Genomic DNA, 23,061 nt, shown 5'->3' with positions numbered 1-23,061 from the left:
AGCACATGGCGCCGTGCGCTAGTCCGACAGACTAGCACACGGCGTGCAGTACCCAGACGTCCGTTGCGTGTGCGAGTATGACAAATTAATAGTCTGTAACCATTTCGGATTGCACGACACTACGTCGTCCGTGGATTGTAGTATTCAGGTTTGTAACTTAATAATAATAGTACAGTATTTAGAAATGTTTGGGGTGTTATAAAACAAATATTGACTGCTTTTACTCGTGCAATGGTTAAAAACTATGACTCCCTCGGTGATCCCCGGAGCGTTTTATTTTCCCTCGGCTTCGCCTCGGGAAAATAGAACGCTACGGGGATCACCTCGGGAGTCATAGTTTTAACCATAGCACTCGACGCACTCAATATTTGTATACTATCAACCTCTCCCCATTACTTGTTACCAAGTAAGGTTTTAAATAATTATTCTTAGTAATTACCAATAGTGTCCACTGCCTTTAAGCCTGCCAACATATCAAGTACATGTACCTACATGTAGCAATGGCGTTCATGCATCAAACAGGGATGAGATTGTTCAGACTTTTGGCTGAGTTCAGACTTTTTATGTCAGCCTGGTGAAGAAAATCAGACTATATATTTTTCCCACAAATAATGAAATCCTGCTCATTGGTCTACTTCTCTAGTGCTTTGGATACTGTTTCCAAAAGCTCCTTGGAATCTATAACCCCAGGGGTTACCAAACAGTAGAAGCGGCATCATTTCAACATTCCTTTGAATTTGTTTCAGACTTTTTCGTTTGTAATGACTTTCGCCCCTGATATTCAAACAACTTCCATCTCTGCCCTTAAATCTGGAGGTCTTTCTAAAGCCCTTTTCACATTGTAACTCTTATCCCTGTTCACTACAGCCCTAGGACACTTTCAAACTGCGTCCCTATTCCACAGGGTTCCGGTTGAAACTGTAAAGAATACCCCTGGATTTTACCACTTTGCTATTTTTGTTTTATTGGGTGTTTACTATGTATGTTATTGGTTTAGTTCATCGTATCATTTTTATTGTAAGGCACTTTTGATCAATTTTGTATGGAAAATGCGCGGTACAAATGTAATTATTATTATTATTTCCCCTACTCCAGAGAAGGGATGGGTATTCCCGGGATGTCCATATCTACCAGCTTGATTCACCTTTTTGAATTCAAATCTCTCTCTTAATGTATTTGTGTGTTCTCGACCCAACATATTTATTTTAGGTGAGGGAGTCCAGTGGTCCAATCTGAACCGTCCTGTATCCATCGATGACAATTTTACCTTCCTGGACATCCTGCTGATGTTTGTGGTGGACATTGTGTGGTACCTTGTCTTCATGTGGTATGTTGAAGCAGTGTTTCCAGGCAGCTACGGGGTACCAAGACGATGGTACTTTCCATTCCAGGTAAAGTTTCCCACCCGAGTAATATTTCTGTAGATTTTTTAAATTATTTTCTTTTACGTGACTTGGGGAAAGTAGTGAGTGTACCTAGCTAACACACATCGGTGTAAGGGTAAAACCAAAATTAATACTCTTTATCCCCAAATTTAAAGACACCGGACACTATTGGTAATTGTCAAAGACCAGTCTTCTCACTTGGTGTATCTCAACATATGCATAAAAATGCCAAACCTGTGAAAATTTCAGCTCAATTGGTCGTCTAAGTTGCGAGATAATAATAAAAGAAAAAACACCCTTGTAACGCGAATTTGTGTGCTTTCAGATGCTTGATTTCGAGACCTCAAAATCTAATTCTGTGGTCTGGAAATCAAATTCATGGAAAATTACTTCTTTTTCGAAAACTGCATTACTTCAGAGGGAGTTTTTTCTCACAGTGTTTTACACTATTAACAGCTGTCCATTACTCGTTACCAAAGTAAGGTTTTATGCTATTAATTATTTTGAGTGACTACCAATAGTGTCCACTGCCTTTAACTTCTACTAAAGTATATTAGTTTGTTTAAAGGCCTGGTCACACAGGCCCCGATAACGAGAACGAAAACGAGAACGATAAAAATGCACGCTCGCGATTGGTTGAATTGCGCCACGCAGAATACGCTCACGCTCATTCACCCAATCGAGGGCGTGCATTTTTATCGTTATCATTTTCGTTCTGGTCATCGGGGCCTCTGTGATCGGGCCTTAAACCATAACCTGGCTCTAATTATGTCGGGAGGTTACTGACCCCTTGCATTAACATCACACGCAAGTCTTTCACTGGATGATCAGCGCCCAGTAACATATTATAGCTTCAAAAATATTTTCCTGCCGAACAGAAATTAGAAGTGAACCGACCAATATTACACAGTATATTGATTGGTAACCCATGTTGCTAAGTAACACATTAGCAAATTACTGAGCAGCTTTATAAAAATGTGGACGGAACTTTAAAATAACATTTGAAAAAAATTAGAGAAATGCAAATTTTAAACGCATGCATACCCCCATAATAATTGAATAATTGAAAACACACTTTATGAAACGCCATTTTTGTGCGTTTTGGGCACCTCGTCCGTTGGATTTTGGCACCTTATAAGTAGTCTTTATTATATTATTATTTTTAATAACTTTTTTTATTGTTAGCGCCTCGAGCACCCTTTTGGTTTTAAATGTCTTTAATATTATTATTTTTTATTTTATCTAATTCTTAAACGCAAAACAATTTTTTTTTTTATGAAGGTTTCCTACTGGTGTGGTCCTAGGGTAAGAGCAGACACAATGGAACCCAACCCTCCTTATCCAACTATTAGAAGGAAGCAATCTCTCTCCTTCTTTGAAGCCGAGCCTCAAGGCCTACACGCTGGCATCAAGATACAGGGACTAACAAAGGTAGGGGTTTCTCATTAGACACATGTTAGACAATAGAATCAGCTGTTTTGAAAATTAGCTGATGTGTATTTTTAAACCATAATTGCTATTCCTGCTCATGTTTTTGTTCTGCATTTGAATGTTTTTTGACTTTACCGCCCTTTGAAACAGTGTTAAAGTACTTTTTAAATGCAACTAAGTTAAAGGAACACGTTGCCTTGGATCGGTCGAGTTGGTCTTTGAAAAGCGTTTGTAACCGTTTTTTATAAAATGCATATGGGTAGAAAGATGTTGTAAAAGTAGAATACAATGATCCACACAAACATGCCTCGAAATTGCGTGGTTTTCCTTTTACCTCGTCGACTAACACGTCGGCCATTTATGGGGGTCAAAATTTTGACTCCCATAAATGGCCGACCATGTTAGTTCGCACAGTAGAAGGAAAACCACGCAATTTCGAGGCAAACTTGTGTGGATCATTGTATTCTACTTTTAAAACATCTTTCCAACCACATGCATTTTATAAAAAACGGTTACAAACGCTTTTGTTTTGACCAACTCGTCCGATCCAAGGCAACGTGTTCCTTTAAGTTAAGTTGCAAACTGCTTACCAACCAAAAGGACCTTAGTTTAAATGCAAAAAAATAGTTAAAGGCCTGACATAGTGAAAGTGTCTTGGCCGAGCGCTTAAGAGCACCGAAATCAAACTGGTGTTTCTGATCAGCTGAGTGTGGGTTTGAATTTTGTTACGCTGCTCCATTTCTTTCGAATAGTCTTCCTGTGCATATTCGCCAGGCTACATGTAGTACTTCTAAGTCTATGTTAAAATTTCATTTGTTTGAAGCTGCTTATTTGTAATCTGTTTACTTTTATTGTATCTTTCACTCATTGTACATTATATAGTTATGCGCTTAGAGCTTTACAAATGTCTTTATTATTATTTATTATTATCATTATTATTATTATTATCATATTTATTATTATTACAGGTTTATGGCAAGGATAAAGTTGCCGTCAATGGCCTGACACTCAACATGTACGAGGGTCAGATTACAGCTCTCCTGGGTCACAACGGGGCCGGTAAGACATCTACCCTCTCCATGCTGACCGGAATGTTCCCGCCGACTTCGGGGAAGGCGTTGGTCAATAACTTTGACATCCAGTCGGAGATCGACGGAGTGAGGTTGAGCCTGGGCCTTTGCCCACAGCACGACGTTCTGTTCGATAGAATGACGGTTGCGGAGCATCTTTATTTTTTCGCAAAGGTAAACGCGTAATGTTGATGTATTTAATTAATCGACTCCTAAAAGGCGCCGGAATTGTTTGGTAATTGTCAAAGACCAGTATTCTCACTTGGTGTATCCTATTTATGTATAAAACAACACTTCTGTTAGAATTTGGACTCAATTGGTCATCGAAGTTCTAAGAGAATAATGAAAGGGGAAAAATCACAAATATGTGTGCTTTCAGATGCCTGAGAAAGGCTTCATGAAGTCTTTCTCAGATTCAAATATCTCTTTCTCAAAAACTACGCTACTTCAGGAGGAAGTTGTTTCTTACAATGTTTTCTACTATAACACCCCTTACAAATATTCTGCCTTTTCATTGGTTTAGAGCGCGTCACATGATATGTGTGATGTTTTTTTACCACCTCGAACCCAATCAGTTGTGCATCTGTGTATCTGAAATGCACGTGTATGAGGATGATGAATAGTCTGTTTGGGGTGTTATAAAACATTGACTGCTTTTACTGCGGCTTTGGTAATCCCCGGACTGTTCAAATTTCCCTCGAATGCGCCTTGGGAAAAGAGATCGCTCCGGGATCACCTCAGGAGTTGTAGTTTTAACCATAGCACTCGAAGCAGTCATACTTTGTAGAGACCTACATCCTCACACAAAATCCTAATGTACTTATGTTTTCCTTAATTATATCATAATATAATGTATATTATATCACTTTTCTTTGTGTGAGAATTTTTGTTTAAAGAAATGAATGAATGAATGAACCCCTGGAAGTGTGACTGTGAAATATCTAAATACATTGGATATTCTTCTTAGTCATGTTGCTAAAGAGGCATGATTTCAAATATCATAACTTGCCCCATTGTCTCATTCTTCTTTGATCTTGTGACACATCTAACTCTTTTAAACTCTGTTGAAACGTACAAAGAGTTCCAAAACCCAAACGTATAAATGTACAGACCCTTAAAATTAATTCCTGCTTTTTATTTGTACTTGTAACTTTGGATTTGTTTCAGCTGAAAGGATGTCCATCATCTGCAGTGAAGGATGAGGTCAATCATTACATTCAGGCCCTGGCCTTAGAAGACAAACGACACGTCCAAACGAGATCACTCTCTGGTGGTATGAAGCGCAAACTCTGTGTTGGCATTGCTCTTATCTACAACTCTAAGGTAAGCAGCTTTAAAAAGAAAATGTTACTGGTTTATTATTAAAGACCTGCTTGAATAAAAATGTCAAGTTGTGAACTTTGCTGAATTTCACTTAAAATGTTTTCAATGAATAAGGAAGTCGAGTCATATGATTATAAATAGAATTCGATTGTGTAAAAAAACAATCATTTCGAATGCCCTTATCCAGCACATTTCTGAGAGATTTGCGAAAAAGCCCCGTTACACAACCACTCTGAAAACGTCATAATTGGGATCTTCAATTTGTAAAGCCGCTTTGTTGCAGCGTGGAGGTATAACAAAGCAAACTCCCAGGCATGAAGTCAGCGGCAATGTCCTTTGACTCGCGCCATCAACGGCAGAAGTGTTTTTAGTGTTTAAAACCTTTAGGTTGGGGCCTGATTTTTTAATCGATAATTACGAACATTCAGAAGTGTACACATATCAAAATGACATTAACATTTCTGTTAGTAAGTGTTTGGCATTACTCTTATCTACAACTCTAAGGTAAGCAGCTTAAAAAGAAAATGTGACCAGTCACGTGTCTTTACCCTGTCTGTTACTAGTCCAAGATTTGTTTGTTTCCGAGTGGAGTATACTTTTGCTGTTAGGCCCAAACCCCTTTTCTGTTAGTAAGTCAAACTCTGTGTCTACAGCTCTAAATGAAGCATATTTAAAAAGTAAATGTGAATTGCCACTTGTCTTTGAAATTATTATTATTGGTTTATTAAAATCTGCTTATAGCAGCCTAACAGACTGAATTACACACAGTAACAATAATAATGATAGGTTCTTTTATAGACCAATCTGAAAAAAACCCAAATTGGTAGCGCCCTCTTTTGAAAAAATATCTAGGCACTGATGACCCCGCCGCAAATGGTGCGCAGTGCTCAACACTTGCGCGCCTGGTGCGCTCGAGTTGGTGTTTAGGTGCTCAGCCCTAATACTTCACAATGTCAATGACCGCAATTGCCGTCGTTCCCCTACCAGTTGCCGCCATGCCCTTAAAAAAATTCTTGGCGTGCTCTTTTCTCATCATTGCCGTCGCGCCCTTCCTCCTGAAAAAAATTATATTCAAGTTCGACGTTCTCTTAAAATGCCTCAAAAAGTAAGCACAAAAAAACCCTCAAACATCCCGATTTCTGTATAAATTTCACGCAAGAAATAGAACCCAATTTCACACACGTAATGCAAAGAAGCAGATTTCAGGCCTGCTAGTCTTTGTTATTTTGCGTGCGACAAAAAATACAAGCAACATTGACCGCTAGAGGGCATTTTGGAACAATGCAATAGCGTGAGATTAAACGCCCTTTATTGGTAAAATTACGCGAACCAGCAACAAACGTCGGGAGAAAAAGACTCAACATGTCTGTGCATGCTTGAGAAAGTGGTTTTTCCCCCAGATGCATGCTTAGTACATGTAATGTACATCATGTACAGCATAGTCGTCGCGCACCACATGCATTCATTCTGTCAACGTCGTGCCAAAATTGCCTTGCCCCTTCTTCAAAGCCCAAGTATCTGGGCTGGGTGCTAGATTTAGGCGCTTGGGAGATGAAACATTGAGTTAGAATCGATACAGTTCAGTTTTTAGCAATTTCCTGGATGTAGTATGTTGTAGATGCCCAGATGTTGTTCTCATGCAACTTTGATGACCGATTGAGCCCAAATTTCCATAGGTTTGTGATTTGATATGTCAAAGAATGATGCAGATTTATCCTTTAAGGAAGACAATTATGAAACTGCATTTAATATATAGTGATGTGATCAAGCAAACTCGAACTTGCTCTTAATTAGTCCTTTAAAACTTTGTAAACAAGATACCATAATAGTTTTCACGGTTTATGTTTGAGTATTAGTTCTATGTAGTGTGTACAAAATTTTTTGTTTAACTATGTTGTGGCCCAATTGTAGAATCGGCCTAATTATAGTTTTGCATTGGCAAATGGGCCAGACCAACGTGGCAAATGGGTATGCCCAACTACAAATGGATCGCCCAACTTCAAATGGGCCGCCCAACTTCGAATGGGCCGCCCAACTTCGAATGGGCCGCCCAACTTCGAATGGGCCGCCCAACTTCGAATGGGCCGCCCAACTTCGAATGGGCAGCCCAACTTCGAATGGCCGCCCAACTTCGAATGGCCGCCCAACTTCGAATGGGCCGCCCAACTGCGAATGGGTCGCCCAACTGCGAATGGGCCGCCCAGCTTCAAATGGGTCGCCCAACTGTAGCTAGACATGCCGAACTGCAAATGGGCCTGCCCAAGTGCACATGGTCCTGCCCAACTGCAGCACAGTTGTTGTTTGTGTTAAATGGGCCTGCCCAACTGCGAATGGTTCTGCCCAACTGCCACACAGTTATTGTTGGTGTTACATTGACATCCGATAACGAGGCATTGAAAATGACTTGCCATATTAACTCCAAACTTGGTTTGTGGGTTGGTCTAGGGCTCCCCCAGAAGCCCATCTGTGGACCCCTCAGTTAAATATTAAGGTCATTATTGCTAAAACAAAAGACATGTTGTCCGAGCATTAACTCGAAATTGACTTGGTCTATCAGTTCCAAACGTTTTTGTGGATTGGTCATTGGATCCCCCAGAAGCCTATTGTTTTTGGACCTCCTCAGTTAAATATTAAGGTCATTATGGATAAAACTAAAGAAATGTTGTCCAAAGAAAATTCGAAAAGGACTTGGCGTTTCAACTTTAGACTTGGTTTATGGTCTAGGGATTCCTCAGACGCCTATTATTTTTGACACCCTCAGTTAATTGTAAGGGTCATTATGGCTAAAACAATAACCTGAAAAGGACTTGGTGCAGCAACCCCAATCCCAGCGGGGCATTTGTGTTGTCAACACACCATTCTTGTTATTGTATATTTGGTTTATGGTAACATCATGTGTGTATCTACTTGTCAGGTAGAGTTTGTTCTTAGAGAACTGTCTTGCTTTATTCTACTGCCGCGGAGTAGATAATCGGAGGTTCGGGAGACATCTCAGTTCTGAAAAGAACTGTCCTGCTCTTTTTTAACTATTACCAGGGCGGATGGTATAGAAAACAGACTGGACTACTACTTTAGCTTATATGTAGGATCGTAATTAATTGTTCTGCCGCGGAGCCAGTTCTGAGTTGGTCTCCAATTTGTTATTGATGACCTTATCTACATTGGCCTCATGTTGCTAAAGTTATGTAATTGGCCCAACATCGGCACGATTTGTATCTTACTTGGCATAATTAGAAAAGTTAGTTAAATGTTGGCCCATACCTGGCCCAAATTGGCATGTGATCAGAGAAGTCACGATTTGTATCTTCTTTTGGCCAAACACCATTGGCTCTAGGTTGGCATATTATAATATAGGAAAGTTGGTTGAATGTTGGCCCAATTGGCCTGTGATCAGAGAAGTCGACGTGGGCCCTCTGTTGGCACGTTGTTTTGTAATGATCTTAATTATCTACGTTGACTCTATTGCTAAAGTTATGCAATTGGTCCAGTATCGACACGATTTGTACCTTCCGAACTGTCTGTGAATGGGAGGAACGCGCTATAAATGTCCACTCCCTGCCCACAGTTAAAGCCAGTTTGGCTACACTTTTCAGAACGAGAACCGGTTCAATGTGATGTAAAGAGCACAGATTCTGACACCCAAACTCTGTTAACACTAAAGCATAGGTCCAGTGCACCAGACTGCTGGACCATGACACTCCATACATCAAATGGGTTGATAGCTGAATGGACAGTAGTGTTTAATCAGTCGCAGTGGACCACAACTTTGTTGGGCTGTCTTTGTTGGTTACTGATCCAAGTTCGCTCAAGGGATGCACAAAATCAACAGATAAAATAACTAATAATCATAATAATAAAACACATTTATAACGCGACAAAGCCATTTTAAAACTGTTCCCAGGCGCTTTTTAATGAGAAAAACTAAAACATTAAAGGCAGTGGACACTATTTATAATTACTCAAAATAATTATTTTAAGCATGAAAACTTACTTGGTGACTAGTAATGGGGAGAGGTTGATAGTACAAAACATTGTGGGAAACGGCTCCCTCTGAAGTAGCGTAGTTTTCGAGAAAGAAGTAATTTTCCACGAATTTGATTTCGAGATTTCAGATTTAGAATTTGAGGTCTCGAAATCAACCATCTAAACGCACACAACTTCATGTGACAATAAGGGTGTTTTTTTGTTCATTATTATCTCACAACTTCGACAACCAATTGAGCTCAAATTTTCACAGCTTCGTTTGCATACGTTGAGATACACCAAGTGAGAAGACTGGTCTTTGGCAATTACCAAGAGTGTCCAGTGTCTTTGAACCACGAAAAAGTGAAATCATGAAAAGGTCACAAATATTTGTGTTCATTGATGGTAAATGAAAAAATATCAGATGCAGGTTCCTAAATAATGCTACACTTCAATAACTTGTTTATCTAAATGTTTAATGATTTCTGTCTAAGTAATGAGGTCTCTTGGCTATTATTCTACACATAATGTTGCACAATTGAGTATTGTTTAAAGCTTCATAATGGACCAATTTGGTTTGTCTGTCTCTGTTTGTAACATCTACACACCATGGATATGAATGCTTTTCTCAGCTGTTTATACTTGAATCCATATAAGACTGGATTGATGGCAGAATTCATTACTGTCAAGAGATTGACCACATTCCACCTCCATTCTCTATCTAGATAAATGAACAAATTGCCAAATGGAGAAAATGCCAAATAGATAACAAACAAAATGGCTCCAGGCAAAACAAGAATGAAGAAAGCTGTGGTGATGATAGCAAGAGTGCTGGTGACTTTCTTGTGAGCTTGGTGCAGTTCTTGAGCTGGGCCCTGGATTCCTTGCTCTTCTAGGTTTCTGGCTCCTTGTTTCAGGTTGATGAGGATTCTGATGTACATCCAAATTGTAGCTGCAATGGGTAGAAGGAGCAACAGCATTGCTGCAATGCCAATCACTAAAGGTTCTTGTAGTTCTACAATTGTGCAATTGTCTCTTCTATACTGGACTACAGTGATGAGCAATTGAGGCAAATGCACTAATACTGGAATTATCCAAACAGCAAGTAACAACAGCGTGATCTTTCTTCTAGTGAAGTAGCTTGTGTACTGCAAAGGTCGACTGATTCCAATAAATTGTTCATAATTGGCCAATGTGAGACTGAGAACAGAGTGGGCGCCAAAACTGTTGATAACAAAATAACAAATCCAACTGCTGTTGAATTGGAAAAGTATGGTTGCTGTACATTGGGTGCTGTTATTTGATGGGTACAACACATGTTGTATGTAATTCAAAGAAGCGAATGGTCCTAATGGAATACATAGAGAGACCAAAGCATCTGCAACTGCGAGGTTGAGTATCATCACATTGGTCACATTATGCAGTTTCTTGGTGTAGATTATAGTCACGCATACAAGAACATTTCCAACAAATCCAATACTCCCAACAAGTCCAATACTCCCAACAAGTGGCATCAGGATCTTTAAGATAGTGAGTATTTCATGAGTTTCAGCCATCTCTGCTGTCTTACAGCTTGATGTATAAGTTGTCTGGGTGGATAGTACTGTACTCTAGCTGTTCACTTGATGAAGGCAGGCTCGTGTGTTGTAGATACAATTATTTTTTTGTGCTGTAATAAAGCACACAGTTAATGTTGTGTGGCAATATAATACAAATCGTTGTTTGGTTAGTAGTGTCAACTCTTCATACAAAGTTAATCACTGTTTGTTGTACGCCAGATGACAGCTCATTAAGTTCACGTCTCTGTCTTGTTTTCTCTGTCAATCTGCGTTATTTTCATATTAGTCATAATTTGGACCAGCATCAGATTATAATTAGCCAAACTTAATAAGTAATAATAATAACCATATTGATAACGCGCCTTTCTCCAAATGATACAAAGCGCCAAGTATTTACAGCAAGGTGAGTTGGATGAAGTTTTAATTATGAGACCTAATCCTTAGCACACTGAATGTAATGGTTTACATGGTGATGTGGCGCAATATGCTGCCAATCCAGCCAGGAACACCAGGGCGAACCCCTTCTCTTTTCGACAAGTGCACTGGGTTCTTTTACGTGTGTTACACAACACACAGGACCAACAGTTTTACGTCCCATCCTAAGGAAGAAGCAATGGTTAAGTGTCTTGCTTAAGGACACAAGTGTCCACGTAGTTCCACATAGTTTGAGTATATTTGTCTGTTGGGAAGTTCTTCACGTGGAATCAGTCACAAACAATAAACTTGCAGGGCCCCTCCATGAAGAATCTTGAACACAGTAAAGATAGATCTTAGACATGATTTTCCTTGAAACAGGGAGCCAATGTCGCTGTCTGAAGACCGATCAGATGTGTTCATATTTCCTCGATCTGAGGACAACTCAAAACTGGACATGATAATGGTGTGCAATGTTGTCAAATGGTAAAGTAGATATTGTGAGGGAACTAGCCCTAGAATGGAGCCTTGTGGCACTCCACACTCAAGAGACTAATGTTCAGAACTACTGTAACAGATGCACACAACTCATTGAGAACTGCAGTTTTTAAATCACAGTGGACCAATTTGGTTTGGCTGTCTTTGTTGGTTACATCTACACACCATGGATATGAATGCTTTTCTCAGCTGTTCGTACTTGAATCCATATAAGATTGGATTGATGGCAGAATTCAATAATAATAAGAACATTAATGTTGCCCATATTAATACATTGGTAGTGGAAAAGGTGTTGCTTTTATACAAAAAATAGGAAAATGACTGCCAGAATGCTCGAGGCAAGACCAAAATGAAGAAAGCTGTAGTGATGATTACAAGAGTGCTGGTGACTTTCTTGTGAGCTTGGTGCAGTTCTTGAGCTGGGCCCTGGATTCCTTGCCCTTCTAGGTTTCTGGCTCCTTGTTTCAGGTTGATGAGGATTCTGATGTACATCCAAATTGTAGCTGCAATGGGTAGAAGGGGTAACATCGTTCCCATGACGTTTAGCACCTCATTTTCCCGATAAGCTATTTGAATTGAACAATTTCCTTTTTTAAATGATCCCATGATGAAAACTGTTTGAGGGATATGCACCATTATTGGAATTACCCAAACGGCAAGTAACAACAGCGTGATCTTTCTTCTAGTGAAGTAGCTTGTGTACTGCAAAGGTCGACTGATTCCAATAAATCGTTCAAAGTTGGACAAAGTGAGACTGAGAACAGATTGGGCGCTGAAACAGTTGTAAAAGGAAATATAAGTGAAGAAACTAATAAAGTTGAAATGTCCATTTGCTGTACATTGGGTGATAGTACTTGTCCGACTCGACACATTTAGTACGAAGTTCAAAGTAAGAAATGGATATAGCGGAGCAACTACGGAGACTAATGCATCTGCAACAGCGAGGTTGAGTATCATCAAGTTTGTCACATTATGCAGTTTCTTTGTGTAGATTATAGTCACACATACAAGAACATTTCCAACAAATCCAATACTCCCAACAAGTGGCATCAGGATCTTTAAGATAGTTAGTATTTCATGAGTTTCAGCCATCTCTGTTGTCCTACAGCTTGATATATAAGTTGTCTGGGTGGATACTGTACTGTACTCTAGCTGTTCACTTGATGAAGGCAGGCTCGTGTGTGGTAGATGAGGTTTATTTTGTGCTGTAATAAAGCACTCACCTTTCCTTAATTAGAGGAATCACTTCCTCTCCCTAATGGACAATTAATGAGTGGTTTTTGTATACCAGATGACAGCTCATTAACTCCATGACCAGATATTGCCTCTGTCTTGTTTGCTCTGTCAATCTGTTTTATTTTCAGAGTACACACTATTAGGACCAGCATCATATTAAATTGATCAACTTTCATAAGTAGTTTTGTTCATCTGTTTCGAACTAATTTTAGGGGAACCAGTCACAAACAAAAGAAAATTCTATTTCTTGGATGGTAACCTGTTTCTTCATAACAGAAGTTGTGATTTGTGTATTGACCCCTTGCATGCGCGTCACACGCGGCGACTGGTGCCATGCACACCATGTTGGTGGGCAGTTAGGTTTACGTGTATTAACGCTGCGTCGCCAAAAATGCGCACTCTATTGCATAACACACAGCATACTCTATGCATAGAGTTATACATGAAAACGCACAGTGAAATTGCCCACCAGTATGGCGCATTCAAGATTTTTCTGATGATGACGTCAGGTGAAATGGGTCAATAGAAAGAGAATTACTTTTAAGTAATTAAAATGTTAATCAAAATTCTGAAAAACATGTTCAATAGCTGATTTGTTGTACTTTTTTCAAAAAACAACAACAAACAAGAAAACAAAAGGTAGCAACAACAGCAAAGCAAATTTTTGAGTCCATAATCCAAGGTCAGTTAGGGCATTCTTTGATGTGTTTATTAAAAAAAAGACTTCTTCACTCTGCCAATAATACTCTTGCTCAAATCATCAGAGAACTTGTCCTTCTTTTCAGGGCTTTTAATAGTCTCCATTAAAATGTCAAATGTCAAAGATTTATTTCTATGTAATTAAAGTACAACTGTCTAAGAAGTAAAGTTGGATCCTGTTTTTGAAATAGTAAAGTCATCACCATTCTCTACAATGTAGATTGCAGAAACAACCAGTATGATGATGGAAGTTGTCTTTCTGATGGTAGCAGGAAGCTATGTTGGGGTTACCTTTCTACTGTCATTGTCTTTGGCGGAGTTCGATGTGAATCTATGGACATTGTTTTTGGTGTTGCAAAAAGTACCCAAATCCTCTAAAGCCCTGTGGTCTTAATGGAATGGCGCTCTATAATAAAAGCCCAGTGTATGTATGTGCAGAATGTCTTTCCAAAGGACAGAAGCAGCTTCAACAACTTTTGATCCCCATAGCGAATTGTTCACGGTTCTTTAAACTAGCATTGATCCTTTTGACTTTACAATGTGCTGTGATAAGCGGTCCCTAATATGGCAAATAGTTCTATGAGAAAGTGCAGGCTACATTCATGAAGAATCTTGAGTACAGTCAAGACAGATCTTTTATACCTGATTCTCCTTGAAACAAAGAGCCATTGTTGATAAAGAGCCATTGTTGATTGTAGTTGTCTAAGGACTGGTAAGGTGTGCACTTCCTTGATCTGTAAACAGTTCAGTCAGCACTATTATGGGCAAGGTTTATCTGTGTGTCGTCTATGTGAAGACAAAACTATACATGATAATGGTGTGCAATTTTGTTGAATGGTAAAATGAATGTTGTGAAAAGAAAGAGGCCCCAGAATGGAGCCTTGTGGCACTACACTCGGAGCACTTGTTTTCAGAACCAGTTTCACGGATGCACACTTATTGAAGTCAATTTGTTATTATTTTACACATGAACAATTTTAAAGTATTTGAGTAGTGTTTAAATCACAGTGGACCAATTTGGTTTGTCTGTCTTTGTTGGTTACATCTACACACCATGAATATGAATGCTTTTCTCAGCTGCTCGTACTTGAATCCATATAAAGCTGGATTGATGGCAGAATTCAATAATGTTAAGAATGTTAAAACATCCCATATTATTACATTGGTAGTGGAAAAGGGGCCACTTTTATAAAACAAGTTGGACAATGACTGCCAGAATGCTCCAGGCAAAACAAGAATGAAGAAAGCTGCGGTGATGATAGCAAGAGTGCTGGTGACTTTCTTGTGAGCTTGGTGCAGTTCTTGAGCTGGGCCCTGGATTCCTTGCTCTTCTAGGTTTCTGGCTCCTTGTTTCAGGTTGATGAGGATTCTGATGTACATCCAAATTGTAGCTGCAATGGGTAGAAGGAGTAACATCGTTCCCATGACGTTTAGCACCTCGTTTTCCTGATAAGCTATTTGAATTGAACAATTTCCTTTTTTAAATGATCCCATGATGAAAACTGTTTGAGGGATATGCACCAATACTGGAATTATCCAAACAGCAAGTAACAACAGCGTGATCTTTCTTCTAGTGAAGTAGCTTGTGTACTGCAAAGGTCGACTGATTCCAATAAATCGTTCAAAGTTGGACAAAGTGAGACTGAGAACAGATTGGGTGCTGAAACAGTTGTAAAAGGAAAGATAAGTGAATAAACTAATAAAGTTGAAATGTCCATTTGCTGTACATTGGGTGATAGTACTTGTCAGACTCGACACATTTAGTACGAAGTTCAAAGTAAGAAATGGATATGGCGGAGCAACTACGGAGACTAATGCATCTGCAACAGCGAGGTTGAGTATCATCAAATTGGTCACATTATGCAGTTTCTTGGTGTAGATTAAAGTCACACATACAAGAACATTTCCAACAAATCCAATACTCCCAACAAGTGGCATCAGGATCTTTAAGATAGTGAGTATTTGATGAGTTTCAGCCATCTCTGTTGTCTTACAGCTTGATGTATAAGTTGTCTGGGTGGATACTGTACTGTACTCTAGCTGTTCACTTGATGAAGGCAGGCTCGTGTGTGGTAGATGAGGTTTATTTTGTGCTGTAATAAAGCACTCGCCTTTCCTTAATTAGAAGAATCACTTCCTCTCCCTAATGGACAATTAATGAGTGGTTTTTGTATACCAAAATGACAGCTCATTAAGTCCACGAACAGATATTGCCTCTGCCTTGTTTGCTCTGTCAATCAATTTTAATTTCAGAGATTACACACTACGTACATGTATTAGGACCAGCATCATATTAAATTGATCAACTTTCATAAGTAGTTTTGTTCATCTGTTTCGAACTAATTTTAGGGGAACCAGTCACAAAAGAAAATACTATTTCTTGGATGGTACAGTTCACTTGATGAAGGCAGGCTCGTGTGTGGTAGATGAGGTTTATTTTGTGCTGTAATAAAGCACTGGCCTTTCCTTAATTAGAAGAATCACTTCCTCTCCCTAATGGACAATTAATGAGTGGTTTTTGTATACCAGATGACAGCTCATTAAGTCCACGACCAGATATTGCCTCTGTCTTGTTTGCTCTGTCAATCTGTTTTATTTTCAGAGTACACACTATTAGGACCAGCATCATATTAAATTGATCAACTTTCATAAGTAGTTTTGTTCATCTGTTTCGAACTAATTTTAGGGGAACCAGTCACAAACAAAAGAAAATTCTATTTCTTGGATGGTAACCTGTTTCTTCATAACAGAAGTTGTGATTTGTGTATTGACCCCTTGCATGCGCGTCACACGCGGCGACTGATGCCATGCACACCATGTTGGTGGGCAGTTAGGTTTACGTGTATTAACGCTGCGTCGCCAAAAATGCGCACTCTATTGCATAACACACAGCATACTCTATGCATAGAGTTATATATGAAAACGCACAGTGAAATTGCCCACCAGTATGGCGCATCCAAGATTTTTCTGATGATGACGTCAGGTGAAATGGGTCAATAGAAAGGGAATTACTTTTAAGTAATTAAAATGTTAATCAAAATTCTGAAAAACATGTTCAATAGCTGATTTGTTGTACTTTTTTCAAAAAACAACAACAACAACAAACAAGAAAACAAAAGGTAGCAACAACAGCAAAGCAAATATTGAGTCCATAATCCAAGGTCAGTTAGGGCATTCTTTGATGTGTTTATTAAAAAAAAGACTTCTTCACTCTGCCAATAATACTCGTGCTCAAATCATCAGAGAACTTGTCCTTCTTTTCAGGGCTTTTAATAGTCTCCATTAAAATGTCCAATGTCAAAGATTTATTTCTATTCAATTAAAGTACAACTGTCTAAGAAGTAAAGTTGGATCCTGTTTTTGAAATAGTAAAGTCATCACCATTCTCTACAATGTAGATTGCAGAAACAACCAGTATGATGATAGAAGTTGTCTCTCTGATTGTAGCGGGGAGCTATTTTGGGGTTGGTTTTCTACTGTCAATGTTTTCGAGATGGTGTGAATGGAGCCTTGTGGCACTCCACACTTACGAGACTGATGTTCATAACCATTTCAGCCATTCCGTGGTATTTGCGCTTCATAGTAAAAAAATTAAAATGGTTATCAGTGAAGTTTTTACATTTATTTTGAAACAAGAACACCTAGTGCTTCTTCTTCTAAAAAGACTTTATAAAAATATTCTTTATTGTTTTTGCGACAGCCTTGGGAGTAAAGGGGAAAAGTGTACACAAAAGTCTGAAAAATCCTTGAAATTCAGGTTTCGAAAAAAAAATCATGAAACAATAGGTGTTCAGATTTAATCATTATGTATAAACAACAAAGAGTCATTAGTAAGGACAGCCAAAATTAAAAATGCCTTTTTGAAATATTAACTTTTGAAAAATGGGAGTTAGTTTTTACCCTCGTTTTACTGTCACGCGAGTCACAAATAAAATGATTATAGTATTTTTCCTATTATAGACCCTCAACATTTTTTTTCTTCTATCTCATAATAGTGGTCTTTTCAAAGGGTCTTTCAAGAATTAATTAGTTTTTTTTACCTAGGTCTTCTACTTAAAAAAAAAAAAACACCCTCGAGTTTGTCACGCGAGTCACGGCAAATGCACTTAATGCACGTGGTTAGCAAAAGCTACCAAAGTATTCTGGGGATGATGTCTATGGAATGTTACAAAAGCACCTCCAGCCCACTGGAACATATTACTATGCCCCTGAATTTATAAATTTTTGTTAGAACAAGGAATTATTACAGTGTACAATTATAACTTGGCACACTGTCAGCAGATCATGTTGAACTACATGTACACTGCATACTCCACTGTACAATGTGCTCACGTCTGCATAATTTACCTGCATTTTTTAAATAATACAAGGAATGATAAACTTAAAACAAGAACATTCAAAAATGTTTGATGAAACTGGGTATTTTAAGACAGTATTCTCAAGTAAGATTTGGAGGGGGGCATCAATAAAGAAATTACTTAACAGATTTACATGTACTCAGCCTAACACAATCTAATGCTAGAACTTGACACGAAAATTTGTGGTTTCTTATCAACCTACTCTGCCAAGCGCAGTGAGAAAAAAGTCCTTTCCCCTATCACAAATAATAATTTCTAGTAAAGGTTCTCTCTATGAGTTTGAGTGGTTCTGAAAAGAACTGGTGGTGCAACAACTCAGCGTTTCGACCAGACAGTGTCGTTAAACCACCAACTCTTATCAGAACCACCCCAACATTACCATGTTTAAGTCAAAGCCTGTTCAGATTATTTTTCCTTTAAATGTTGCTTCAGGTGTTTCTTCCTTTGATGAAAAGATTCAATTTCAAGTTCTGAGTGTTCTGAATGAAATAAATTGTTCTTGTTATGCAGTATCCTGTTTAGTTGTTGTATATTTTCTCACTTGTCACGCGAGTCACAAACTTCTGTCACGCGAGTCACGTTGCATTTAACAAATTTTCAATTTCTTTAAATCTTTTTATTTTGTACTTTTTATAGTATAATATAGTGCTTCTCTTGTACTTGAAAAAAAAGTGATCCGGAACTAAAAAGTTCCTCTGAGTTCTCACGAATGGGCAACGGCATACAGGGATGCAACACCTTTCATTTTTTGGCAGTCACGCGAGTCACATTTTTGGAACTCCTATAAAAACATGATACCTTCACAATTTGTTTTCCTTTTTTATTTTTTATTATAGGGCTCTTCACTAAGTTTATATAAATTGAGTTACATGAGAGCCATGTGTTATATTTTGGAATATAAATCTTTCAAAAGTTGAAAAACCAGTGAGATTGTCACGCGAGTCACAATGGAATGGCTGATTTGGACAGATGCACACGACTTATTGAATAGTATTTTTTTAAGATCACAGCGGACCAATTTGGTTTGGCTGTCTTTGTTGGTTACATCTACACACCATGGATATGAATGCTTTTCTCAGCTGTTCATACTTGAATCCGTATAAGACTGGATTGATGGCAGAATTCAATAATAATAAGAACATTAATGTTGCCCATATTAATACATTGGTAGTGGAAAAGGTGTCGCTTTTATACAAAAAATAGGAAAATGACTGCCATGTTGCTCGAGGCAAGACCAAAATGAAGAAAGCTGTAGTGATGATAGCAAGAGTGCTGGTGACTTTCCTGTGAGCTTGGTGAAGTTCTTGAGCTGGGCCCTGGATTCCTTGCTCTTCTAGGTTTCTTGCTCCTTGTTTCAGGTTGATGAGGATTCTGATGTACATCCAAATTGTAGCTGCAATGGGTAGAAGGAGTAACATCGTTCCCATGACGTTTAGCACCTCGTTTTCCTTATAAGCTATTTGATGTGAACAATTTCCTGTTGTATATGATCGCATGATGAAAACTGTTTGAGGGATGTGCGCCATAACAGGAATTACCCAAACGGCAAGTAACAACAGCGTGATCTTTCTTCTAGTGAAGTAGTTTATATACTGCAAAGGTCGACTGATTCCAATAAATCGTTCAAAGTTGGACAAAGTGAGACTGAGAACAGATTGGGTGCTGAAACAGTTGTAAAAGGAAAGATAAGTGAAGAAACTAATAAAGTTGAAATGTCCACTTGCTGTACATTGGGTGATAGTACTTGTCGGACTCGACACATTTAGTCTGAAGTTCACAGCAAGAAACGGGTATAGAGGAGCAACTGCGGAGACTAATGTATCTGCAACAGCGAGGTTGAGTATCATCAAATTGGTCACATTATGCAGTTTCTTGGCGTAGATTATAGTCACACATACAAGAACAGTTCCAACAAATCCAATACTCCCAACAAGTGGCATCAGGATCCTTAAGATAGTGAGTATTTGATGAGTTTCAGCCATCTCTGCTGTCTTACAGCTTGATGTATAAGTTGTCTGGGTGGATACTGTACTGTACTCTAGCTGTTCACTTGATGAAGGCAGGCTCGTGTGTGGTAGATGAGGTTTATTTTGTGCTGTAATAAAGCACTCGCCTTTCCTTAATTAGAAGAATCACTTCCTCTCCCTAATAGAAAATTAATGAGTGGTTTTTGTTTACCAGATGACAGCTCATTCATTAACTCCACGCTGCTGTCCTGTTGCCCAGTCAATCTGTTTTATTTTCAGAGTATTCACTATTAGGACCAGCATAATTGATTAAGTAGCTTTGTCAGCGTATCCGTCTGTTGTAAACTAGAATCAGGGGAACCAGTGGCAAACAATGTGCAAGATATTTGTTGGCAAGTAACCTGTGTCTTGCTGTGCACACGAGGTATTTGAGTTTAGCTGCTTCCAAAGATGGTCCTCCAAAGTAATGAATTTGAAGCAATATCTTTAAAATAACAGAATAAAAACTGTAAAAAAACTGTTCTAAATCAATTGCAACTCCTTGTTTTTTGTGTTCAGGTGGTGATGTTAGATGAGCCAACGTCTGGCATGGACCCCTCAGCCCGGCGTTTTACTTGGGATCTTCTGCAGCAGCATCGTAATGGCCGTACCATACTCCTGACCACTCACCATATGGATGAGGCTGACCTACTGGGTGATCGCATTGCCATCATGGCCAATGGGGAACTCCAGTGTTTTGGAACTTCACTCTTTCTCAAGAAGAAATATGGTGAGTGTTTTTTGTATTCGTTTCTTCTTTTTGTGTTCGCTGATTAGAGGCACTAGACACATTTGGTAATTGTCAAAGACCAGTATTTTCACTTGGTGTATCCCAACATATGCACAAAAGACAAATCTGTGAAAATTTGGATCCAGTTGGTCATCTAAGTTGCAAGAGAATAATGAAGGAAAAAACACCCTTGTTGCACAAATGTGTGTGCTTTCAGATGCCAAAAGAAATATTAAAAGACTTCAGGCCTGAAGCCTTTGATATTTGAGTGAGAAATTACCCTTTTCTCAAAAACTATATCTTCAGAGGGAGCCGTTTCTCACAATGTTTTATACTCCTAACAGCTCTCCATTGCTCATTACCAAATAAGTTTTTATGCTAACAATTATTTTGAGTAAAGTGCCTTTAAAGTGCCTTTAAGTAACTTTTTAGTAAAGCCCGGTTCATAATTCCTGCGACATCACAACTCACATATTCGCAAGAGAGTTGAGCACAGCTCAACTCAACTGCAAATTTTGTTGCGAATTTGTGACGTCAACATTCGTATTGCATTCGCATTCGCAGAAAGTATGAACCAGGCTTTAGATTCAAATTATAATGCCTCACTAAGGTCGTGTCTAGGCTCAGCTAGACGTCTGTAAAAGAATGCATACACAGTGTCATTGAATTCTTTCTCATTATTTTCTTCAAAAAATCCACAAAAGTCATACCACTTACTGTGGTGTACAGTTGTTTTTGCAACAACACTAAATAGAATAAAACAACACTCCCTCATGTGTTAACTTTTTTTGTACTATTTTTACTTCATTGCTAGGTGTTGGCTATCACATGACCATTGCCAAAGCAAATTCTTGTGACGTGAGACGCGTGACCGAACTGATTGCGCACCATGTACCCGGTATGCACAAGGAGAGCGACGTCGGCACGGAGCTGTCGTTTGTTCTCCCTGAGGAATCAGTGGGTCAGTTTGAACAGCTCTTCACCGATCTGGAGACGAATCGAGACAGCTTGGGTATCAACAGTTACGGTGCCTCAGTCACTACCATGGAGGAGGTGTTCTTAAAGTAAATATCAACCCCAAATGAACCCAATTTCATGGTACTACCTCAGAGATTCTTAAATGAACCCAATTTCATGGTACTACCTCAGAGATTCTTAAATGAACCCAATTTTATGGTACTACCTCAGAGATTCTTAAATGAACCCAGTTTCATGGTACTACCTCAGAGATTCTTAAATGAACCCAGTTTCATGGTACTACCTCAGAGATTCTTAAATGAACCCAGTTTCATGGTACTACCTCAGAGATTCTTAAATGAACCCAATTTCATGGTACTACCTCAGAGATTCTTAAATGAACCCAATTTCATGGTACTACATTTGTACCTCAGAGATTCTTAAATGAACCCAACTTCATGGTACTACATTTGTACCTCAGAGATTCTTAAATGAACCCAATTTCATGGTACTATCTTGTGGGCATTCTGAACAATGTTCATTAGTTTATCTCTACGTGATGGTTTGGCCTGTTGTTGTAGCGTGTCTAGTTTACCGTACCCGAGCTCAGCAGAATGTGAGATTGATACCAGGTCATGACATGTGTGCCCGTGCAAGGCTTTTACCATAATTGCTTCATTAAAAGTTTAGAAGATAGTGCAGTCTGCTCTACTAGCCAGGCTCCTATCGGATGATACCCATGCCTACATGTATGTACATCCCTATGAAAGGGAGTAAACCCTGTTTCAGCCCCATGAGTAGGTGGCAGTTTAATTGGGTCGATAGTGTAGCCCTCACCTTAAGTGGCTGTCCATGGCCATAGTGATGTAAGGCTATCCCCAATTAAAACACCAATAAACTAATAATAGAGGGAACATTTTTACTCAAGCCCAAATGCGAGCTTTGTGTTAAGGCCGAGTTATAGTCGGTCGCGCGATGGTCGGGCGTCGGAAATCTTGACGCGTGATCATAAAAAGACAGGGTTTATAGGCCTCAGTCTTAAGATTGCGCGCAAGATTTCCGTCGCGTGTCCGACTATAAACCGGCCTTTAGACAGGATCCTGTAAGCATCGATGTATCAGTGCAAAACTTTGTGTCATAAAACCTCTATTAAAACTCATTATAATATTACATGTTTAATATTTTATGCTTTGCATGGTGAGGTATCAATATAAATATGGTTTGTGGTAATACCATATGTACATGTATATCTACTTGCCAGGTAGAGTTTCTTTACAGAACTGTCCTGCATTTAAACTACTAGCTGGGCATAGGGTAGTAATTCAGTTGGGACTTCTTCTTTATCTTAGTGAGTTTTCTTATTGTAATTTGTCTCAACGTTTCAGCTAGCTTGGTCTTGTCATCGTCAGGAGACTGACAGTTTTCTTAAGAA

General features: G+C 38.9%; 2 protein-coding genes across 2 annotated transcripts in view; one reads left to right on the top strand and one right to left on the bottom strand.

Annotated features, from left to right (window-relative positions):
• LOC139943867 (phospholipid-transporting ATPase ABCA3-like) overlaps window positions 1-23,061 on the top strand; it is a 41,376-nt gene that overhangs the window by 8,945 nt on the left and 9,370 nt on the right. Inside the window, exons 7-12 of the mRNA XM_071940731.1 lie at window positions 1,210-1,391; window positions 2,667-2,816; window positions 3,785-4,060; window positions 5,054-5,209; window positions 20,462-20,672; window positions 21,487-21,736. Coding sequence (XP_071796832.1) covers window positions 1,210-1,391; window positions 2,667-2,816; window positions 3,785-4,060; window positions 5,054-5,209; window positions 20,462-20,672; window positions 21,487-21,736 — 1,225 coding nt within the window. The remainder of the gene's footprint in view (window positions 1-1,209; window positions 1,392-2,666; window positions 2,817-3,784; window positions 4,061-5,053; window positions 5,210-20,461; window positions 20,673-21,486; window positions 21,737-23,061) is intronic.
• LOC139944090 (somatostatin receptor type 2-like) lies at window positions 9,730-12,735 on the bottom strand. Its single transcript, XM_071941046.1, has 3 exons — window positions 12,498-12,735; window positions 12,019-12,209; window positions 9,730-10,692 (listed from the first exon to the last, which is right to left on the bottom strand). Exons 1-3 carry the CDS (start codon window positions 12,733-12,735, stop codon window positions 9,730-9,732), a joined length of 1,392 nt encoding a protein of 463 aa, XP_071797147.1.

The sequence above is a fragment of the Asterias amurensis genome, chromosome 11 (assembly GCF_032118995.1).
Source record: "Asterias amurensis chromosome 11, ASM3211899v1".
In the NCBI taxonomy this organism is placed as follows: Eukaryota; Metazoa; Echinodermata; class Asteroidea; order Forcipulatida; family Asteriidae; genus Asterias; species Asterias amurensis.
Note: the sequence above shows the minus strand (reverse complement) of the source record. Positions and strands in the feature narration are given on the sequence as shown.

What these genes read in the sequence shown, in the direction of transcription:
- LOC139944090 (XM_071941046.1), bottom strand. Translation starts at nt 12,735, where the DNA reads ATGGCTGAAACTCATGAAATACTAACTATCTTAAAGATCCTGATGCCA. An exon ending in AAATGTGTCGAGTCGGACAA is followed by an intron (nt 12,210 to 12,497) that starts GTACTATCACCC and finishes CAATTCAAATAG; the next exon opens with CTTATCGGGAAAATGAGGTG. An exon ending in AGAAAGTCACCAGCACTCTT is followed by an intron (nt 10,693 to 12,018) that starts GTAATCATCACT and finishes ACTATCTTAAAG; the next exon opens with ATCCTGATGCCACTTGTTGG.